This window comes from Melanerpes formicivorus, unplaced genomic scaffold (genome assembly GCF_026170545.1).
Source record: "Melanerpes formicivorus ecotype bairdi unplaced genomic scaffold, bMelFor1.0.p_v2 SCAF_3, whole genome shotgun sequence".
NCBI classification, from domain to species: domain Eukaryota; kingdom Metazoa; phylum Chordata; class Aves; order Piciformes; family Picidae; genus Melanerpes; species Melanerpes formicivorus.
The window spans coordinates 12,410,801-12,433,040 of NW_027142355.1; the positions used below are offsets into that span (position 1 = coordinate 12,410,801).

Here is a 22,240-nt window from a genome sequence, read left to right on the forward strand (position 1 = left end):
TGAAAGTCAGTTATATAAACACTCTTCATTTCAAATTTCACTCAAGTTTTCACCATTTTTCTCTTCATGGCTCAATAATTCGCCAAAACAAAATTCATTTCTAAATGAGAATGGTTGCAGGACCAATGCAGGTTTTTCTTATCACCATTTTCACAATATTTGACATACCTTTGCCTCCTCCATTTGCATAATGTTTGCTTGGCAATCAGAAATGCTGTCATTAATGTAGTCTATATTCGCAGTTAACGATTCTATCTCCTCATTTATGTTTTGGACATTTCTATCTGCTTCACCACCCATATCCTTGATGAGCTTCTCCCTTTTCTTTGAAAGCTTTTCTCTTCTTCTTGTAAGTTCTTCACGTTGCTATTCTCCGCAAAGACATATTACATAAGAAGGAATTAGCATATACCATGGCTATTCAGGCAACATTTTGTTTTCCTAGTTTGTACTTTAACCATTATATGATTTCTACAAGTAGCAGTAATATGGGCAAATATGTTAACAAATTTGCACCTGCCTGTTAATATGCTTTTTATCTCTTACTAAACACAGTAGTCCCATGGTTCAAATGCTTCTTAAGAGTGTCTTCAATGACTGTAATGGATTCCAGGTAATTTTCTCTACACCATTATCACAGCAACTCATTTACTGTTAACATGAATGTACCACTCTCCTTATTTAATGCAAAGATACAGCCAATAGGGCATGGCAGATCACCTACCGTAAGCAACCTGTTCATATCTGCCTCCATATTGGAAATTGTCATCTTCTGCATAATAATATCAGTCACCCTGCGTTCCAGTAACTGCCACTTCATCCTGGCTGCCCTTGAGGAGTAAACTCTGCTTGTCGCTGCTTTTCGTTGATATTTCTTTCTGTGATAAAGTCAAGAGAAACATACAGATAAGTCTAAAGCAGTCCAATTACACAGCACACAGCCCTGAACTCTACTGTACTGTAATATATTACACTTGATAAACAGGTACTATACACTGTTGCATCTCTGGGATGCACCACTGACATCAAATGTCACCTAAGAGCTGTTCCCTGTTAATAAAGGGATTTGCTTCAAGCCACAACAGAAGACCACAAATAAACCAAATACATTACATTGTGTTTTCCAGAAAGTTTTTCCTTGTACTTAAGAATGCTGAAGGCACTGGACTAGCAAGAGCATTTCTGTTTAAGAGTATAAATAAACTAGATTTTGAAATTTGGGGGAAAGCTCCTTGAAGTTATTGTTCCTTCAACATCATCTAATACTATTCCACTCTATCTTAAGCCCCCCAAAATTAAATTGAATTCGATACCAGGATGCCAAAAAAATAAATATATACCTCAAACAAATGCCTATTTTGCAAAGAACACAACAGCAGTTTGCAAAATAACAACCACTACAATGTGCACCATGACAAGATTATCTGCTAGAAAGTTCATGCCATTTTTAGTTCTCTTCAGAGAATACTAAGCCGCTTTATTCTTACCCTGTTCCATTTGTTGCAGTTACAGATAATGCTTGAACTCTTGCAACAGGAATTCTCATCTTCTGCTGCACTGCTGCTCTTGAACCATCATGCTCAACCAAGGAGCTAGAACTTGCTTCCTGTATAGGATGCTCAGGCAAGCTCAGCTTTCGACTTACTTTTCCCGCCACTTTATCAGACAGAGGTCTTACTTGCCGACGAAGGGCTGTAACCTGAAACAGAGTGCAGAGAAAATCACTTCTCCATAAAACAGTGTTCTAAGTTACATCAATACAATAGCATTTTGTTTGCCAAGATGCATTAGTTTTACCACAATACCTCTTCAGTTTTGCGACGTAAAATAACTTCTTGATTTCTTTTCTGAGCTTCCAGAAGCTTGAGTTGATGCTGTGAAAAAAATACAAGTATCAGATACTTTTTCCATTATCTGCCACAAGGACTGTGTTGTATAAAGAAAGGCCTTTACACACTACTACAAGTTTGCAAAATTGTTGTAACAGTTTTGTGAAGGTTCATTGATAAAACAATACTGATACACATATTGAATAAGCCTTCTATTTTGTGTCCCACCCATGACCTGAAGGTAGGAACATAGTCATCATAGACATTTTATCAAATTATACGCATTAACTGGTTAAAATACACAGGTACACATCTGCCTTAGTGAATGCATACATACTGTGCATGCCTGCAAGCATACACAGATCCTAATGATAGATGTTTTCTCTAAATTTAAGTTCTTTATCTGTCAAATCACCTCTCGTTTGCGTTGCTCCTTTTTAAGTTGTGCAATCTCTCTATTTCTTCTAGATTCAGTCATTCTAGCTTTCTCCTGCTCTTCCTTCATTTGCTTCATCAAGCGAACCTGTAACGAGGACATCACTTGGAAAAGTTGTTTACACAGAAGTGCTGTTGCCTGCCCTCACATACGTCTTTTTTTCAGACTGCCATCTTCCAGTATATTACATGCTTTCAGCAATCTATCTCCACCATCTAATGTGCTGCCTTCCATCAGTGCTGAATAACAGCTAACAGCAGCAGCACAAGCTTTGCCATGTTTGGTACCGTGATTTCCATTCATTAAACCTAAAAGCCATCCCTCTCCCCCAGGAATAGCCTAGTCTTCATTTTCTGCTTTCAGACTTCTGAGCAGCTGGCAGCAAGAACAGTCATTTGGCAGATAAACATGATCCATTTTTCAGTAAACACTCATTGTACACTTTAATATATGGAAATATACCTTGGTTTTCTTCATCTCTGTCACCTCCTGCTGAAGTTTCTTCAGCTGTTTTTCATATTGAGACTGATTTTTAAGCAATCGTGCATGTTCCTTTTGTGCTGTTTGAAGTCTCTGCAGCTCTTTATTCATGGCTTGGAGTTTCTTTTCATATTCTGACTTGATTTTTTTTGCTTTTTCCTCTGAATAGGTCTCTACAGAACCTATAACAAAAGGGAATTCTTAATCTGCTTTGTTCAGGCTATTTTCACTTTGCCAACCACAGCAGATGAAGACTTCCTACGTATTTAGCATTATCCACACTATCTGAAAAATGTACTTCGTCTCTAGCCTCCTGTCACCAGCAGTGCTTCAAACTTTTCACCTTGTATGTGTTATGGGATAAAGTATCAACACTTTCCTCCTGATTTCTTTGCCCTAGACAATAAGTACCTGAGGATGTGATGACAGATACACGTGCTTTTTTCACATACAAGCACAAGATCACAGCATCAGTCTCAAGAGCCATCAAGCCTAGTATCCTTTTTTGGCACTGACCAAAAGGAAAGATCTAAGTAAGAATACATTTTACATGATTTTCTTGTTCCACTGTAGCTATAAACCATATATAGGGGTCAACTATTTGTGGCTTTGGACTTCCTTGAGTGTCAGCTTTTCATCTCAATACTATCGCATATATGAAGAAGTTTGGTAAGTAAACCAAGTTAAACAGCTCTGAAAGGCCATTGATCCTCGTTCCTAAATGTTCATGCAAATAAAAATAATGAGGGTGGACTGGGAAAGAACTTTTAAATGAGAGCTCCTAGAAAATGGAAAACACTTACTCAAACATCTCTCAATTTTGCTAGAAACTAGAATGAAGTCAAGTATGATTTACTGACATTATGAGTGCAAATCTACTTGTGTTTTCTGTAATTTCTTATCACATCTGAAAAATGAAGTGAAGGAAGTGGCAATTCAATCTGAGTAACTTACACAACACCTAGATTGAAATACTTTTGTATTTCTTACCCAAGTTTTGAAGAACTTGATCTCTTTCAAGCTGAGTGTCTCGAATTTTATGTTGCAGCATCATTAGTTTCTCTTCATATTGTTTTTTCAGGGTCTGCAACCTTCGTTGGCTGTTCTCTAGCTCATCTATCAGTTTCTGCTTAATGGCTATTTCACAGGTGATATTTGCCAAGTCAGCCTGATAATTCTCTAAAATAAAAATATGAGAGTTATCAAAAATTAAGACTTCTCTTAAAGCAACAGCACAGATCACATAAATATAGATACCCCTTGCAATGTTAGGGTCATTTCCTAAAATCCAAATTATGCACAAGAGAATTCTACATAAAGACTAATGCAGCAAGCAAAACACTTATGGTCAACTTACAATAAGTTTTCCAGAAATGCTCTCCATCCTAAAACCAGGAAAGAGGTAGGAAAAGATCTCTCATTTTATCACAATTGTTCATATGTTGCAATCTCACTTAAATCTCACCACTAATCTATCCTTGCCCATGCAAAAAGCAGTGAGACTTCAGGCTGTCACACCTCAAAACTGGAGCATCACTGTCATTCTTAAACACAGCAGGTTATAAAAGAAAAATCTGACTGCTGGATGACTCCAAGGGTAGACTTTCCCTCCTCTAGCCCTCAGAAGGATACAGCCAAAATTCTGAGAAGACAGGAGAGCCACTTCAATCATGGAAATGGAAAGGTGAATGAAATTAAACAAGAGTTCTACAATTGCTGCTGATGGGTTTGTGTGACCCTCCAACAAGAGGGAGACAAGAGACTCGGTTAGCCAAGTTGGCTTGACTCATGAGAAAATTGCTGGTAAAGCTGCCTACCTATAGCAGAAACATGCTCTTAGGTACTCACCTGCTACATGAAAATGAAGAAAGCTAATGGACTTCCAATCTTTCAAAATTATATTCTACCCATTTTCAAGTTAACTGAATGGGAGCCACCATCTTGGTTATTAATCCTAATGCATAAAAAATAACTCTCTAACCTTACACTTTGGATACTCTAACCAAGGAAGAAACACTATCAAACATGATAGTCAATTGTAAAGCCAGTCAATGGTCAATTGTAAAGCCAGGTGGGGGACACTTGATCAGATGTCCATGACATGGTTTTTGCACTGTAATAAAAAAAATTCACTGGATACATAATCCAGACATAAGTATGGATGTGTCAACACACTATCTTGAGTACTAAAACCCCATGGAATAAGAGAATTTGTAAAATTCTACAGAATATTGCACTGAGACCACCTTTTTCATCAGAGTCAGAATCCGATTCATCTGAGCTTTCAACAACTTCCATATCATCTTCATCCTCCTCATCTTCCTCTTCTTCATCCTCATGATCACTTACTTCCTGAACTTCCTCCTACAAAATGTAGGAAACAGAAATATGTTGAAGCACATTCACACTTTTCCATGCCTCAGTCATCTGCCACACTCACTGTAAAGGTATTGTATTCACCTGACCCATCCCTAATTTCCTTCCTTGTAGGTCTTTAAATAGAAAAATGAATGAATAGAACATTTCTAAACACTTACTGCTTCCAATTCATTATTCTCTCTCTCCGAAGTGCCTTTTTCATCTCTCTTCTCCTGCTCGTTATCTGTGTTATCTTCTTTAACACTAGCAGAAGAGGCATAGACACAAAATATTCAAACTGCCTGTGTACTTCCCATCCCCCCATAAGTTGTAATTCCAAATAAAGATGAAAACCAAAGTGTAGTCAGACAAAGGCATGGGCAAAACACAACTTCCAAACTCCCACAGATAAAACAAATAATGAGTTAATTATTCTTAATATTAGCTTGCAAAATATATTAATGATTGGCACATCGGTTTAAGGCATACGGCACTGCTGGTATAATCAGAATACACATCTGCATATGCTACAGCAGTACTCATTTTGCATGGAAGTTGCAGAGTACCCAGAATAGTTTTTACAAAACAAAGAGCAAACACTGTGTGCAGGTACAACATACATTGCAGGCATTACTACACTCAGACCATAACAGCCTACTGTGCTTACAGTCATCTGAAAAAATATGTATAAGCCTTAAACAATACCCTAATTTATCATACTATAACTACCCTTTTGATCAGTTTTCTACTTTCACATCAAGGGAACGCTTGAAATAGGTATTAGTACAACAACAGTCCCAAGAAATACTGAATTATTGCAATAGGACTGTCTGAAAAAGAAACATTTCCCAGCTATTAAGGTTACATTTATTTCCATGCTTTTGATTTTCAAGCTATGATTGAAAACTAATTTAGAAGTATCTTTGTATTCTTTCCTCTCTTGGCAATCTGAACTGTAGTGATATTTTATGCAAATTACAGCAGGTTTCTTTTGTGTGTTTCATCTCAAAAGTTTGGTGTATTAGCCATTAGGAATAAGTTCTAACATATTTATGTGCATCTTTGAGACATCACATGCAACTGTAAAATTTTTAAAAACATATATATTATCAATGGCACTGCAGAAATTGTGATGGATCAAGCACCATTCCCTCCAGCACAATATATGCAAAATCCAAATTATCCCAAATACAAGGGAACAGGGCTAAACACCACAGATGGTAATAATGAGAAGATGCAGTAAGGATGGCATAACATGGAATACACCTCACAACTTCAGCTGCATAAAGTTAATCAAGAGATGTTCTGTCAGACCAGGCAGGGTAACTAGAAATACACATTGTCCCCCACTGACAACCAAAGGAGCTCAGACATGAGGCCAAAATCTTAGACAAATCCAATACTCAGTGAAATGACAAGAAATTTTCAGTAGCTTTACAAGACTATAATTTGGAAAGCAACACCTTCAGAAGAGAGCTCTAGTTAAGTCACACAGTGCTCCTGCGCAGAAGCAGGTTTTTGTTATGCTATTTTTTATCCTGTTCAATGCTAACTGTTTTTTTCTGCCCCACTCATCACGAGTGAAACCAAATCCAGCTAAAGCTCACTACACACAAGACAGAAAACTTGCTTAGACCCTCAAATAACACAGCAGCCAGGGAGGCTTGAAGTAAAAAGCCTAACCAGTGTTGTACTGAGAAACGTGCCAAAAAGGGAACACCAAGTCACACAATCTCATTTCCACAGCTTTTCATCTCACTCAGCCCAAAACATGTTCTGTTTTGTGGTGCTTAACAAGCCTAAACAATAACAGATCTCATCTGCAATCTTCAAACAGACTGAGGCAAATCTCCGGTTTCTCATTTGCAGGCAGAGTGCTAACCACTACAGAGAATTTGTGCTTTGCCTAATAACAAGAAACAGGAGAAAGGAGAGCCAGCACCTCTCCCAAGCAGAACTTCACCGCTTAATTTGTGTGCCACTGGTCTGTGGATTCACATAATCTGCATTAATTCAGTGGGGGTATTTTTTAGATCAACGTAGACAGCTGGAAAATAATGGCTCCTTTACACTGATTTTTAATGAGTATATTTCTATTTCTAAAGCCCACAAATTAACTGCTCTCTACAACTACTTTATCTACCGCTCAGGCTGTAACTGAATGGGAAAAAAGAAAAAAGTCAAGACTTCAGTCATGGGCTTTCAAAAGCACAGAAGCAGACTAAATCAAGATATGAAGGTCCAAGGCCTTCTACACAGGAATCTACTGTTTGCTATACATTTCATGTATGAGCTACTGTGCCTTCCCTCCTGCCTTTCAATTTATACAGGCCCTACAGAAGAAATCTACTTAATTCTATAGCAATAATCAAAGGTATCACCCTCCCTGCAAACACCTGCTCACCACTCTGCAGTCCCAGTATCAACCTCACTTCCAAAAGAGAAATCTCTTCTAGTTAAAACAATTGACTGAAATCAAAACACAGGAAAGAATTTTCAAAAGCCAAACAAATTAAATTTGAAGTATCTATGAATCTGCCCAACTTCTTTTCATGTATGACAACTAGTTAATTGAAATGACAGGTAATTAAAAACCTGGGAAATATTCCAACCTTCTTTCTTCTTGACTGCTTTCCTCAAGTTTCTGTAGCCTTCAAAAGCACGAGGTACAGTATTGGAAGGCCAAGCCAATGAAGGACAAACCAGACAGTGAAAAGCAAAAGTGATAAGAAGGTAAAAAATGATATATGAGCTTGTGGAGTTTAAAATGAAACTTTAAAAAGACACCATCAAGAGACAAGTAGTAAAAAGGCAATACATTTTGCACAGTTAGGAAGTAAATAGAAAAAGAAGAAACATTTGTAGGAAAACTAATCTGTCATTGTTGACAACTGTAAATGCAAGTTACACTAAGGGAGAAGTTTTAGACATAGACAATATATTTCACTTTGAAAATTTCTTAAATGGATTAACCAAAAAGACCCCCAGACAACCACCCACACCACAACCAATCAACCCACCAAACAGACCCAAAACTTCAGTTCCAGAAAAACCTTTCATTTTCCACCTAAATCTGGCAGGTAAGAAGTACTGCCATTGAATCCAAAGATGTATACCCTCAGGAAGGTGTCCGGAAAACAAAACCAATGCAATGAGTTTATATGCTGAAATTATAGTACAAAATAGTAATGAGAAATTTTTAGTACCAATACTCCAAAACGTATTCTGAATAATATTAACCTCTTTAAAAAAAAAAAAAAATAATCTTCAAACTACATTTATTTTTTGGTGGTGTTTGGTTTTATTCAAAAAATAGGAAACTGCTGTTTATCCTTCTGAGATTCAAAAAGTACATGCTAATGACTGCTTGGTTTTTTTAATAATTTAACAAAAAACATGCATCAGAAGCAATGAGATGGACAGTGTTAGTGTTTTCACTTGCACTTTTTCCTCTTGAGCAAATGTGAATGTATCAGTATTACTCTATACAAGTAGAGAGGGGGCTTAAATGTTAACAACTACTGAAATTCCTCCCGTTCCTGCTACGAGCAATTCTTGAGCAAGCGCTTTTGCTGCCTCTTCATATTATACTGCCTGCCATCTTCCTTCAGCATCAGCTACAAGCTGGCACACTGAACACCGTGCAACTTTATCACTAATTTAGTTTAATAAAGGTTAGGGAAGTCAAAATTCTACAGTCAAAAATGGTTACCAGGTATGCGGGGCTGGAAGGTTCACTCTGAGGCTTCTTCTAGTGAGTATGTCACACTGAGACATTCCCATCAAGCAACGCAGTACTTGAGTATTCAAAAGATTACTTTTATATAAACTCTTTCTGATTAACTTTATGATAAATGCTTATTAAAGCTATAGATATATAGCAGCACATACTTGCTGCTCATTCAGAAACTGGATCTTAGATCTTCAGGCTAGCTCACAACAATTCAGGTACGTTGCATATACCTAAAAATCTGCACTTTTCATCGTACTCACCCATTGCCAGGAAACAAACAGATCAAGAAAGGTAGCAGATGAGGCAGAGTTAACAACTACACTTACTAATCCCATTTTAATAGGAAAATGCTAATTAGAAAACTTTTAAAGAATAGCAACCCTAAAGAGAAACAGTGCAGTAAAACCCACTAAATGCCTGTAGAAGACAGATGTAGAGCAAAGAATCCCGACCGAAGTGCAGGGAGAATTGTCCCTTTGAAATGTATTAGCACACCCACTGCTACTTCCTGAAGTTTTAGCAGAAGAAAAATTCACCGTGATTTATCCTCAACATAGGCTTTGCATTTCATTAATCAGATAGAAACACTCTGCAGGTAACAAGTATGACAAGTGATACACACAATCCCTCGAAATGTACTATTTCTTAGCTTCCAAAAGATTTCTCCTAACATATGCATCTCAATTCTGCAGATGGGCCAGGAGATAGACTCCAACCTCACCAGCACTTTGAAGAGTATGATCTCATTCTATAGAGCACAAGACCCATTGTAAGACAGAGGCCAGGCAATCAAGAGGTCACTTCTAACCTGTATTTTTCTACAGTTCTCTAATTCTAGGATTTAAAAAAAAAAAAAAATCTAAAAAAATTCTCTATCTCAAAAACTGTAAATAAGGGTAAGTCATCTCTACTTCTGGATCAAACTACTTTTTTATTCAATTTCCAAAATTGTCCCAGTATAAGCAACTGTGACTAGACACAGAAGCCCGTTTCAAGAGAAAAACAAAACCCACAAGTGACAAACAAAATCAACAAAACACTGAATGTACAACCATCTGACATAAAATTCTTACTTCTATGCTAATCATCCCCCACTGTAAGAGATATTACTCAATATATCTAGTAACCTTTATCTGTTTCCTGGTCATAGTCCTGTCTGTTACCTAATACTCAGGCCCCAGCCCTAACAATTCTTATGTATTTAAACGTATGTCTGATTTTTAAAAGTGTTGATATATACAAAGTCAAATCTCTTTGTCCTTGTATTTACAGTTAAAGAATATATTGAAGTATTTGACTGAAGTAAGGCCAGAACATTTTGCTTATTTAAAACTTCCATCCTCCCTTCCAATTCCTACAACATCTCTTAAAATCCCCATAGAAATAAGTGCTCCCTGAATAATTATACACAAAGGAAGAATCTAATTATTAATAAGTTCTCTCTACAAGTATCAGACATTTGTGTGACAAATGGATTTATAAATACAAGACTCAAATTTGTAGATATCACTGACTACTTCATATTCAACTGTATTTCAGGCTTATACTGCTTTAGATTTACACCTAACTTAGACATCTGAAGGGCCAAAATACATTAGCAAGCAAAATAGAAGTGTGGAAAATGTCTAAGAAAAGATTTCTAATGGACCCAAACTCTTGAGTACAGAAATAAGATCTTTGCTGTGCTAACTGCTGTCTGAACAGGCATTTGTATCCATGTCTGTGAGTATTTTAGTAGATGAGACATTAGACAGCAAAAAAAAAAAGCAAAGCATGATATTGCAGAGAACTAAAAAAAACTCAAATTAGTAACATTCATAACAGCAAAAATAAAGCAAAAAGAAGCCACTGCAAGAGCTACCGAGCTACCACAGAATTCCCAAATATCCAGAATCTTTTCTTCAGCAAGCTGTTTCAGTTTTGACACAGCAGAAAAGAGTTTATAAATTTTGGTTTTGAAAGCCTGTTGAATTTCAGATGTATTTAAATAGAAATTTTTAAATACCAAAATTTACAGAGAGCATCTGTACTTTTAACACTGTGCATAATTATATGGAAGAATCCATTATGACAGGCTTTTATTCCACATATACTGCATACTTCACTGGAAGAAAAGATGCAAAAGGAAAACAACTCTAATGTGTAAAAAGGCTTGAAGGAACAGCTGTGTGACATCCCAACCTACACAGCAACAACTAATGAATTTTAAAATCTCAGTGGTTAAAGAAATACACCTCTTCCCTAGTAAAGACAAAACAAATAGCAGTATAATTTATACACTACCTCTTTTTCTTTTTCCTTTCTTTTTTTTTCAGCTTTTCTAGATCTTTCTTGGCTAGATCTAGAATTTCCATTGTCTCTTTCTCTGAAGAAAGCATAGAAGCAGAAAAGGCTGATGGTCCACCAAAGTACGTAGATCTTGTTGAAGCCCTTGACAAGCTGCGTCGAAGATTTTCATTCACTGCTTCACTTTCCAGTAATTTTGCTCTTAAAAGAAATAAAATTGTAGACTGGGAATCATAAGAATTGCAAATGTTCTTTAGTATCTTTAACTGCAATGTATTACTTTCAGTTTAAAGAGACACTCCAAACCCAGGTGAAGTCTCACTAAATACAACACTTGCAAGTGCCTTGAGAGCATTTTAGACAACAGTTATGTCTTTGTATATATCATATACCCTAGACAGAATACATACAAATATCTGTAGAAATACACAGATGTATGTCCATGTACACAGATAGACGTACATATATCTGTACGTATGTGCAAATGCCGTATGTATATAGACATTACACAAAAAGTCTAACACTGGTGTCTACACAGGAAAAAAACCCGGATGAAGTACTCGCAAACATCTGTTGGGGTTTTTTTTTTGTGTAATAATTTTTTTCAAACATATTATGCAAATACCTGAGATCTTCAATTTCCTTGATATAATTATGAATCATGTTGCTAATTTCTTCATTTCCTTCTCCTTTGAAGGGCAGAAAAAGGATGAAAACATTATAAATATTTGAATACAGCTACTAGGCACAAGATACCAACAAAGAGAAAGTCATATGGGCTGCAATACATGCTTAGATCTTACTCCATTTGCAAAAATTTATTTCTTCCTAAACTGCATTAATTTTTCAGTTCCTCTGTGTCATATGATCAAAATTATTACAAGGGATTTTTTTTCTATTTCATTTGTTTGCCATATTAGCACCTTTTAACAATACATACACCATTAATCAAAAGTAATATGACCAACAGTCCACAAAAGAACAATGCAGTCATGATAATTCAATTAGTTGATTGTTCTGTGAGGTGAAAAGTGAGCCAACACTCACCCATGTCTGTCAAATGGCTTCATCCAAAGATTTACATCCATGTATAGCTAAATATGAGTAATTCCTATCCTGAAGTATTCTTTCACATATATTGCTCATAGTCCTAAATGAATGGTCAAATAGGGGTACCATGCTATTTCTATTAATAGCAGTCTCCAGAAAGAGAGGAATAAATCAGGTAAGGGTGTACCCCTGCCAAAACATGCCCCATAACTTCCTTCCAAGGTACCCACGAAGCAAGAAAGTAACCAATCCAAGTTCATGAACTTAAGAAGCAATCCCCACACAGCATACCTGCTCTGGCTAGCACTTGGTTGGCCTGATCACTCATGAGTTGTGTTATTCTGGCTCTCAGCGTATCAATAGTTTCTTGCATGGCTTTAATTCTAACACGTAAGTTGTTGTTCTCTGTTTGCAGCATTGCATTTTCATGAAACATGTCATTGATGCTTTCAACACCTTCTTCATCTATAATCCTTTTACCCTTAAGAAAGTAAATATATTTTATTACTAACAAAGGCTGACCTACATATGAAAAACTTAAAGGCAATCTACAGAGTACTTAGAATTCTCAACAGACACTTGTAGCAAAAGAATTTCTCCCAAAGTGTTTAAAACAATGGATAAATGGATGGGCATTTTAAAGCAGAAGAAATCCTAAGAGGATAAAGTTACCGTTTTGTACTCCATGAGTTCCATCTGTAGCCGTGTAATCTCACTGCGCAAAGCATTTATTTGTTGACTAGCCCTGTCCTGATTAACCATCACCTTGTTCTTGATGTTCCGTGCCCGGTTAGCATACTTTAATGTGTTTAGGGTTTCCATGAAGTCTCGATCTGAAGGGCTCACACACGCTATCATGAGTGTTTGACTGGAAATTAGAAACATAAATCAGCATTATTCATCAAGAAGAGAGAGTACAAGCAAGCCAGCAGGCCTTCAGGTAGAAAGTGAAACAAAAATAGTGACTGCACAGTGTTTGTGAACATCTTTCTCAGTCCACCTCACAGATGTAGACTGCCAACCACAAAGTTCAGCACTGCTGTATCTTTATAATCCAAGCAAAGGAGATGTAGAACAACCACGTAAACTGAGAATTAAGCCTTTAAGATACTAAAGTCCTACACAGAGATTTACATCACGCAGTTGTTAGGACCACCCACTTTAACTCCTGAAGTTCCTACCTACATAATCTGAACACTAGCTGAATGCTCATCTTAGCTGCCAATGTATGCCTAAGGTATCTGTTGTCTACCTGTTTGCGAACAGAAGCCCAAAAGCCAGCACTTAGCCTTAGTTACATCCATCCAGAGCTGTATTTATTCCATGTTTCTTTATACCGCTGCTTAGAGCATTTCCACAAAGTAGCAGGACCCAAACTCTAACTCCAAGTGGGCTATGAACCACCATCTTCTTTTTGGGCTGCTACAACACACCTAGAATTCTTAACCTTACCTTTTTGGGGGACTAAAACAATTTGGAGAACTGGTTCATAAAGTCTGAGGATGAATTGCTGAAACAGAATCTTCCTTGGATCCTGAGGCTAGTTACTCTTTCCAGTTTATTTTACTGGTGTACATGGTGAAGATAATTGCCTCAAAGGTTTACAGGGATTAACTTGTTTGTCCCTGGAGACAGTGAACTCTATTGCAACCACCTGAACTTACACATTCAACAGAGAAGCAAATTCCTCTAAAGGCCAAGGGGAGTACTCACTCTGTCAAATGTAGGTGTTTTCACCTGAGAACTTAGGCCATGTAGGCACATTCAGAGTATGGTCTACAGCTGGAATTCTGACCTATCTTGGCCGTTCTTATTTGATGTGAAATGTGTGCTCCAAGGAACAGGGGAAGGGACTGCAGTGTCTCTGCCTGCCTGTTGAGTGGTAAAACCATTTGGCTGGAATAAAAAAATTACCTTTTTTCTCTGAACAGACAGAGCAGCCACAAACAATCTTGCATTTGTAGCACAGAGTATGCTCTCACCCTGCATATTTCATGATAAAAATCAGGATTATGGTGTAAATAGTACAGCGATATCATTCTTTCATCTGAGTTAACTCAGAACTCACTGAAATTTAACCTGAATCTCTGCTAGAAAATCTTTTAAGTATTTGCAAAACAGAAATTATGTAGACAGTATTAACTAGAATGGAGGCTAGTAGGCTACAGAAAACTAATAATCTGATTTCCCACACTTTGACAAAGTATGAATAAGAAACTATTCAAACTGTGTTAATACGTATAACTCTTCTTTAATAGAAAACTGTTAATTTGCTTCAGCATGTACATAACAAAAACATGTTATGGTAGTGGAGTGGCCACAAATTTAACATCAGACAGAAAGAGTAAATGTGAGTATATTGAAAATGCTCTGGAACAGCATTTGTGATCACATTGAACACTAAACCACGCAATTTCTCCTGACGAACAGGAGAGGGAGCAGTAGAACTGTTAAATAGGGAATGTCTAAATGTTTCAACAGCAGCGCAATTTTAGAAGTGGTTTGAAAATATGTTCATTATCTAGTGTATTTGATAGCAAATTTACTCAAGAAATGCTATTTATAGCTATTTTCAGAGAGTGCTTAGAAGCGCTATGCTCTTGATTTCTCCTAGCTTCCATCATTCCTAAGTTTCTGCCTCCTTCAAGCACTTCTGAAAATTCTAGCCTTTATTTCTTTTGCCTGGCTCTTCTCTTTTCCTCACAGTACACTGCTACAAAATGTAACTAAGGTACTCTCTGAAGAGTAGAGCAACAATAAGAATTTTCCTCCACTTCTCTAATTCCTTTGTGAAATGCCCAGAATTTTTTCCAACCTCCTAAAAATAGCAGTTAGCCATACTGGATTAAACAGTGGAGGAATAAGTACTACCTTGCTAAAACCCACTCCGCTACACTCTCTTTGGTAGCTGTAGATGTTCGTGTTACAACCAAAAATCTGTATTATCTTAATAGAATTTGTTTATGTTTGCTTAGACAAAGCTTCCAGAGCCCTCTCTTCCTTGTATGTGCAGTACACAGAACAGGTTCATAAAAACAGTTCTGGTGATAAACTAGCTTGTTTTTATTAGGCTCCAATCCAATATCACACTAACTGGACAGATGCACTATATCCTGAGCTTAACTTAACCACAGGCACTTCCATCTTTTTGCCATCTCCATGTTCCCATGCATAGCAATCAGAAAAATTAAGTGTCATTAAAAAAAAAGGCAACACCCTGAAGGAGAAATGCATCACAGCTTTAAACTATGCTGCCATCAATAAGGCTACAACACAATGAAGTTTAACATCTAAGTAATCTACAATCTAATGATGTCTCCATGGAAAAAGCTTGGCCTGGAAATGGCAGCTTAGAGTAACTCAGCGCCTCATGTCTAGTAAAGCTGCAGCAGCACTGAAAAAACACAATGCAAAAACCCTCTTTAAAAATCTTTTCCCTACATTGCCAGTATGTTGTCTCGTGACAATTTATTTCCACAGCTATCCTCCAACAAAGAGAGTGTCTATTTTTCTAATTGCTTGGGTTTTGTTTATTTTACTTTCTGAAGATTATGAATTCATTCATGCTCAGAGTGAAACACAAAATATTCTAGATTTCATACCTGTTTCCCCCAAGAGAGTCTTGAAGTAGCCGTGTAAGCTTTGAATCTCTGTATGGTACATGAGTTGCCTTCTTACTTTTATCTCCAAGTGCACTTATTACATTGCCAAGTGCCAACTATAAAATTGCATGTAACAAAGTTAAAACCAGCTAAGCAGTTTAAATTTAAAACCAGCTATAAACTAATAAACTGGTGTCTAACTATGGTGAAAAAAATTAAAAAATATATATATAATATATTCATGAAAGTTAACATACAAAATAGTTCTGAATATTGTTTACATTTTACAGTACATAACTATAAACTTTTGTGCTATCGGTGAATCAGATGACTTGTAGTCTGGTATCTGTAAGTGTTTAGTTCTTAGTACATCTTGTATGCATTATTGATATCTCACATCAGTCACAAACTCAAGTTAGAACTTATCACATACATAGTTGCAATGATTATTAAAGCTGACCTTTGCTTCTAGCAGCAGATAGATTACTTTCTAAAATTAATGTTATCGATTTTACTTTATGCTAGAATTAGAATAAAATGTGAAGCAGTAATACAAAAAGACACAACAGTACTACCTCTACAGACATGAAATAAGGAATGCCTGATATAGAATTAAGCACTTAAGGTTTGTAGTTATTTAGTTCATGGTTATCCTATTTCACTACTAAAAGGGTCTAATTCATGTTTATAAACAACCCTACACATGGCATGCACTTCAATCATAAGGCAAATTCAAGAGCATTCCTCTAGATGGCACCCTGTACAGTCAGGTATTTGCCTTGAAAATGGTCTCACTGCATCCAGAAGTTGAAAAAAAAAAAACTCTACACACAACATTCTGTGATTGCTTGGATGTGCATAAATCATTTTCAATCTGTTTCCCAAATTTGAGGGCTGGAATTCACTGAAAAAAAGTTCTGTGATCATATAAATACTACTGTTGTCACAGCAACTTTTAACTTTGTTCATTCTATATCCTATTTGTTAAGGATACATCATGTCATCTAAACCCCCAGATTTCCGTTGGCTTTGTGCCTTTATTAATGACAAAACAATCAAATTCTTTCTCCTCCCTATAATATAACCAGAATAACTATAGAATACAACTACTGCTGTGATGGCAACAGAATAGATACCTTGCTGATACCATACACTGGAACAGAGAAAAGGTGTTTTCACATATAAATAAACATGTATTTTTGTATCTTTAAGAGAATTTCACAGAGCCTTCACACAGCCAAGTAGCTCAAAACAAAGGCACAGAACTACAGTCTCTACTGATGATGACCAACTCTACTTTGCAGTGAAGTAAAACATTCAATACAGTTAATGAAAAAAACCTGTAAGTCAGTATACAGAAAAAAAATGAAGTGATGCTATAAGTTTTTAAAATTCCATTTAGAAGTGATTTGCTTTAGGGTTTTTGTTTGGTTGTTTCTTTTGTTTGGTTTTGTGGGTTTGTTTTTTTATAATCTGTTTCATAATTATAGCAAACAACAACCATTTATTGATCAGTTAAGCTTATTCATTGACTGTGTTTTACATGCTTGTACTCCTTGCAAACTGCTGGTGATGTTCTCTAATTGTTTTGGTCTTGACATAATAAAAGTTTAAAAAGCAAATGGAACTCTAGAAGACCCTTTAAAAGTTAGCGTAACTATCTTTCACAGCAGTTATAGGTTCTAGAATTTGTTGGTTAGGGTCTAGTACAATCAATCAAGCACACTTTAGCAAACCAGAACCCAATATACACTGTTGTGTGTCATGTTACAGTCCTTGTTCTACACACAACACATTTCTGCTTTAGGGATTACTAAAAACAAGTGATCCAGAAAGGAAGAGAATATGCCACCAGTAGTCTAGAAGTCTTACTAGGCCACAGTTGATGGAAATGCCTTCTTTTGCCCTTTCTCCTGTAGCTCCTGTTCGCTTCAACCTCTCAGATCCCGCCAGATCAACAAAATGGAATTTGGCAGTAAGAGTTTCAAATTCATTTATCTCGGAGGATTCAGATATTATTCTGTTATCAGTGGCATTATCCTGAAATAAAAAAGAACCCATAAAGCTCAGTAAGTTCTTTCACATTAACAAACTGCAAAGTTCAATCAACAATTACTCTCATGTGCACCTCCTTCCTTATCTACTCATTTTAACAACAGTATCTCTCAAAAAACTATGTTTCATCGTACATGCTAACATACCATTCTTGAATATGCAGCTCTAGATGAATAGCAATTACTGTAAGAATGAGCTACAATTGTTTCTTGATGGAGGAACAGAGAAATACATATATTAAGACATAGGAGTCGTCAGTAGGGTAGGCAACAAAATTTCCAGCTCACCTGGAATGCAAGTCTTGCATCAATTGCCAAAGGAAGTTGATTTAAAAGACTCTCATAATTATATTATCCCCCAAAATTACCAGACCCACCTAGTTCATAAACAGGCCAAATAAAGATATTTTGATTTTATACCTCTCTAATCCACATCATCAGCTTCCCTGTAGCCTTACTCGTTACATGCATATAAGGAATTCTTTTTTAGGATACTTTCCTTAGTAACGAGTTTTCCACCAGCATTTTTGACTTGACCAGAAAGTAAGGACAGCAGAGGGAACAAGGGAAAGAAGAGGCTCCCTTCTTACTCCCTCAAGCACTGCATATCTCCGTCAGTGCAGGAAGTCTGATCAGGAATGCGCTGCACTACAGGCAGATACCACAGCCTTCAGTCTTTCCCAAAGCATGGCAGCAAAATTATCATTTTTTCATTAGATAATCTCAACCTTCCCCCCCCCCCCCCCCCATCAATTAGTGTATTTTAAGTGTAGTTGGACTTGTTGTCAGGAAAGAACAGTGAATGAGAAATGTCTTTTAATCACTTCTTTAATTACTTCCTGGTAAGATATCCATTGCAGACTAATTTCTACCTACTTGTCTTGCATACGTACAGGCATACATTGAGTGTATACTGGGTTTCTAACAGAGCCCAGGCACTGCTACAGGGTTATGTTAGCAGTGTGTATCAAAGTAAAGTAAAGTAAACCCAGAACCCATTGTTCTGGGCTCTCCTTTCAAAACAAGCAAATTAAAGAAAAAAAAAGAAAAAAAGGTATTCTATAGCACTAATGTTTATGTCCTTGGTCAGCTAGCCCACAGCTCCCTTTGCCACCTGCAAGAGGTAACGTGCTTCTCTGCAGACCAAACTTTTCTCACAGTACCAACATGTTTCATGTTCCTCAATGTATCTCCTTTTGTAGCAGCTTCAGAAGACGACAGGGGTTGTGCCACTTCCACGAGACCAGAAATTACTGTTTGATGTATTTTGACATTTACTCTGCTGCAGATTGCCCTCTTTTCCAGCCCTCAAAACAATGATAATGCATTCTATCAACTCTCATTCATTTAGTACACCCAGAAACTTCCAAGAAGCATGGATAGTGTGAGGAGCAGTGGGTCTGTGCACTGCAGCCCTGGCTGCCTGCCTACGCTGAGCACCAACCACCACATACTGAGGGGAGACAGTCAGTGATGTGATCTGAGGAGAGACTGTGTTGCCTAGTAACAAAGGTCTCCCAAACCTGTTGTCTAGAGAAACTTGAGCTGCATCTCCCCTGGCCACTCAAAAAAAAAAGCTCATTTTAATTTATATTCAAGGAATGTTCAGAGGCCAACGTAAGGTCTAAACTCTAAGCATCACAGGGAAAGAAGAGGGTGCCATCTTCACAGGTTAAGGACCTAGCAGTGCCCAGCTGCAGACAAATTATTTTGGTCACATCTCCCAAAAAAAGGGGAAATAAAGCACAGTTTGACATACGGCAGCCGCTTATCCTTCTAACAACACAGGCTTTTGTTAAACAACTAGCAGAGTCAGGCAAGAGTTCAGTGGGTGGCTAAACTGGTGGAGCAGGATGCAAATGCACCAGTCCAGGTGGATGTTGTGATGAGAGCTTGCAGGAAGAAAAACTCCCAGATGAGTTAGATCAGTTCCCAGATACACAGGCAGTTTTCAATAAAACTTCTGAGCAGACAGCATCACCATCAGTGAGTGAGGTGTCCTATCTGGCCTATGGGTACAATGCCAGTCCCTCCCAAGTAAGAAGACAGCTGCCCACACCATTAGATGCACAGTTTCAGTGTGGAAAGCTTGAAATGTTTCTAATAAGTGTATAAAGCAGGTCTACACACTATTAAGGAGCAGGAAGGGACCTGCAAATGATTATTTGAAGCACTAAAAGGGGAAAAAAAAAAATAAAAAAAAAAATCAAAGCAACCCCTCAAAAAAGGGGGAAAAAAAGCACTACAAATCCACTGTTGCACATACTTAAAAATGTGATGTGTAAAATGCTAGCCAGATCTTCAGGAGTTCACCAAATTTAAAACCTTTCACACCTTTAAAAATGTTGACCCCCTTAAGTTATGACAGAGGGACCTCGACTGACAGGACAGATGGGCAGAATCCAACGGGATGTCATTCAACAAGTCCAAGTGCCAGGTGCTGCACTTTGGCCACAGCAACCCCATGCAGAGCTACAGGCTGGGGTCGGAGTGGCTGGAGAGCTCCCAAACAGAGAGGGATCTGGGGGTACTGATCGACAGCCGCCTGAACATGAGCCAGCAGTGTGCGCAGGCGGCCAAGAAGGCCAATGGCATCCTGGCCTGCATTAGGAATAGCGTGGCCAGCAGGAGCAGGGAAGTCATTGTGCCCGTGTACTCTGCATTGGTTAGGCCACACCTTGAGTACTGTGTCCAGTTCTGGGCTCTTCAGTTTAAGAAGGACATCGAAACACTTGAGCGTGTCCAGAGAAGGGCAACAAGGCTGGTGAGAGGCCTTGAGCACAAGCCCTATGAGGAGAGGCTGAGAGAGCTGGGATTGTTTAGCCTGGAGAAGAGGAGGCTCAGGGGTGACCTCATTGCCCTCTACAACTACCTGAAAGGTGGTTGTAGCCAGGAAGGGGTTGGTCTCTTCTCCCAGGCAACCAGCACCAGAACAAGGGGACACAGTCTCAAGCTGCACCAGGGGAGGTTTAGACTCGAGGTAAGGAGAAAGTTTTTCACTGAGCGAGTCATTCATCATTGGAATGGGCTGCCCAGGGAGGTGGTGGAGTCACCGTCCCTGGAGGCGTTCAAGGGGAGATTGGACTTGGCACTTCGTGCCATGGTCTAGTCATGAGGTCTGTAGTGACAGGTTGGACTCCATGATCCTTGAGGTCTCTTCCAACCTTATACTGTGATACTGTGACAGTTTTCAGTAACATGGGTTTTATTCAGAGCTCTCCTCTTTACAAGATGTAAACACCAACACGAGCTAACAACTGAACAGTCACATTGTCTTCTACAGAACAGCCCTATGTACAAAGTTTAGATTTCATGTTAAGTGCATACATTTAATCACACATTTGTAATCCAAATATGTATTTAATACACTAAGACTCAGAAAGTAATGCTTTTCTACTTCCTCTTTGTTGGATAGCAACAAGCTGGACTAGCCAAGTATTTTCTGTTAGCTGACTGCAAGCTTAAATCCAGTAACTACTTAGACACTTTGAAAACACTTTCCCAATTAAAGGTAAATTAGATTTTAATTTTCTTGTGTATGCTGCAATGAAATACTGAAAATGCTATAGAAGAATGAGCAGGTTCATGTAAAAAGCTGCAGTTTATGGTTGCCTCTGGCTAGAGAATGGTTACATATGCACAGATTAAATCAAATTACTATAATGCTTAGCAAATTCATCAAGCACGATGATGACTAGCATCTTCACAAAGGGCAATTCAAATAGTAGTCGCTGCCAAAACAAGACTTCAATAACCATTTCTCAAAATGTGAGTAATGTTTAATAAGAGCAAAGATACATACAGTGTTAAATGCAGGGCAGACTCTGGTTTGACATAAGTGTATAGTAAAAATGGCATGTGACCGTGAGCTCTGGACATTCATCTGAGTGCTTGCAGTGGTTCGAGACAAAGCCCCCAGCTTCAGGCACTGCATCATCTACAAAACAAACAAGTAGTACATTTTGTTTCTTCAGGTTTAGATAAAAAGTGTTTTCCCTATGCATATGCTTTTTTCTTTGCTATTATTTCAGTTCCTATACACCAAAAAGTGTAACAGATCCTTAAGCAAAGCACAAGAATTTTTTGCAGTTTCTGTAAGAAAACACTTAAATCTTTGTTGCCCTCTTTTTACTGTCCCAGGTAGTAAAATAGCAATCCTCCTTCCATTCACCTGTGACAAAATAGATAAAAGTAGTATAAAAATTGTGCAGTACAACAATTGTATTCAGATTGGCAATATAGATGAATAGCAGTTTACCTCACATCAGTCACCACGCAAAGCATTCCTGTTACAGGAAAAACAACATGTGTAAGATTTACACACACCAATAGTTTCTCTCCCAGCAGAACTGTTTTATTAGCAAATGTCTATTTCTATCGCCTTAAGTGGAAGCAGAATGCACTCAAACATT

At 37.7% G+C, this 22,240-nt stretch overlaps 1 protein-coding gene across 9 annotated transcripts in view; it reads right to left on the minus strand.

Moving 5' to 3' along the window:
- The window catches only part of KIF21A (kinesin family member 21A), a 90,264-nt gene that overhangs the window by 29,893 nt on the left and 38,131 nt on the right, over positions 1-22,240 (minus strand). For 5 of the 9 annotated variants that reach the window (XM_068166611.1, XM_068166626.1, XM_068166603.1 and 2 more), the window contains exons 5-21: positions 21,631-21,765; positions 17,647-17,814; positions 15,775-15,890; positions 12,845-13,040; positions 12,464-12,653; positions 11,748-11,811; positions 11,120-11,323; positions 7,716-7,754; positions 5,283-5,367; positions 4,992-5,109; positions 3,736-3,924; positions 2,728-2,927; positions 2,245-2,352; positions 1,806-1,874; positions 1,488-1,699; positions 725-878; positions 169-366 (exon numbers count right to left, since the gene is read on the minus strand). In XM_068166611.1, coding sequence (XP_068022712.1) covers positions 169-366; positions 725-878; positions 1,488-1,699; positions 1,806-1,874; positions 2,245-2,352; positions 2,728-2,927; positions 3,736-3,924; positions 4,992-5,109; positions 5,283-5,367; positions 7,716-7,754; positions 11,120-11,323; positions 11,748-11,811; positions 12,464-12,653; positions 12,845-13,040; positions 15,775-15,890; positions 17,647-17,814; positions 21,631-21,765 — 2,445 coding nt within the window. The remainder of the gene's footprint in view (positions 1-168; positions 367-724; positions 879-1,487; positions 1,700-1,805; positions 1,875-2,244; positions 2,353-2,727; positions 2,928-3,735; positions 3,925-4,991; positions 5,110-5,282; positions 5,368-7,715; positions 7,755-11,119; positions 11,324-11,747; positions 11,812-12,463; positions 12,654-12,844; positions 13,041-15,774; positions 15,891-17,646; positions 17,815-21,630; positions 21,766-22,240) is intronic. The other 4 variants (XM_068166627.1, XM_068166621.1, XM_068166635.1 and 1 more) reach the window with 1 other exon arrangement.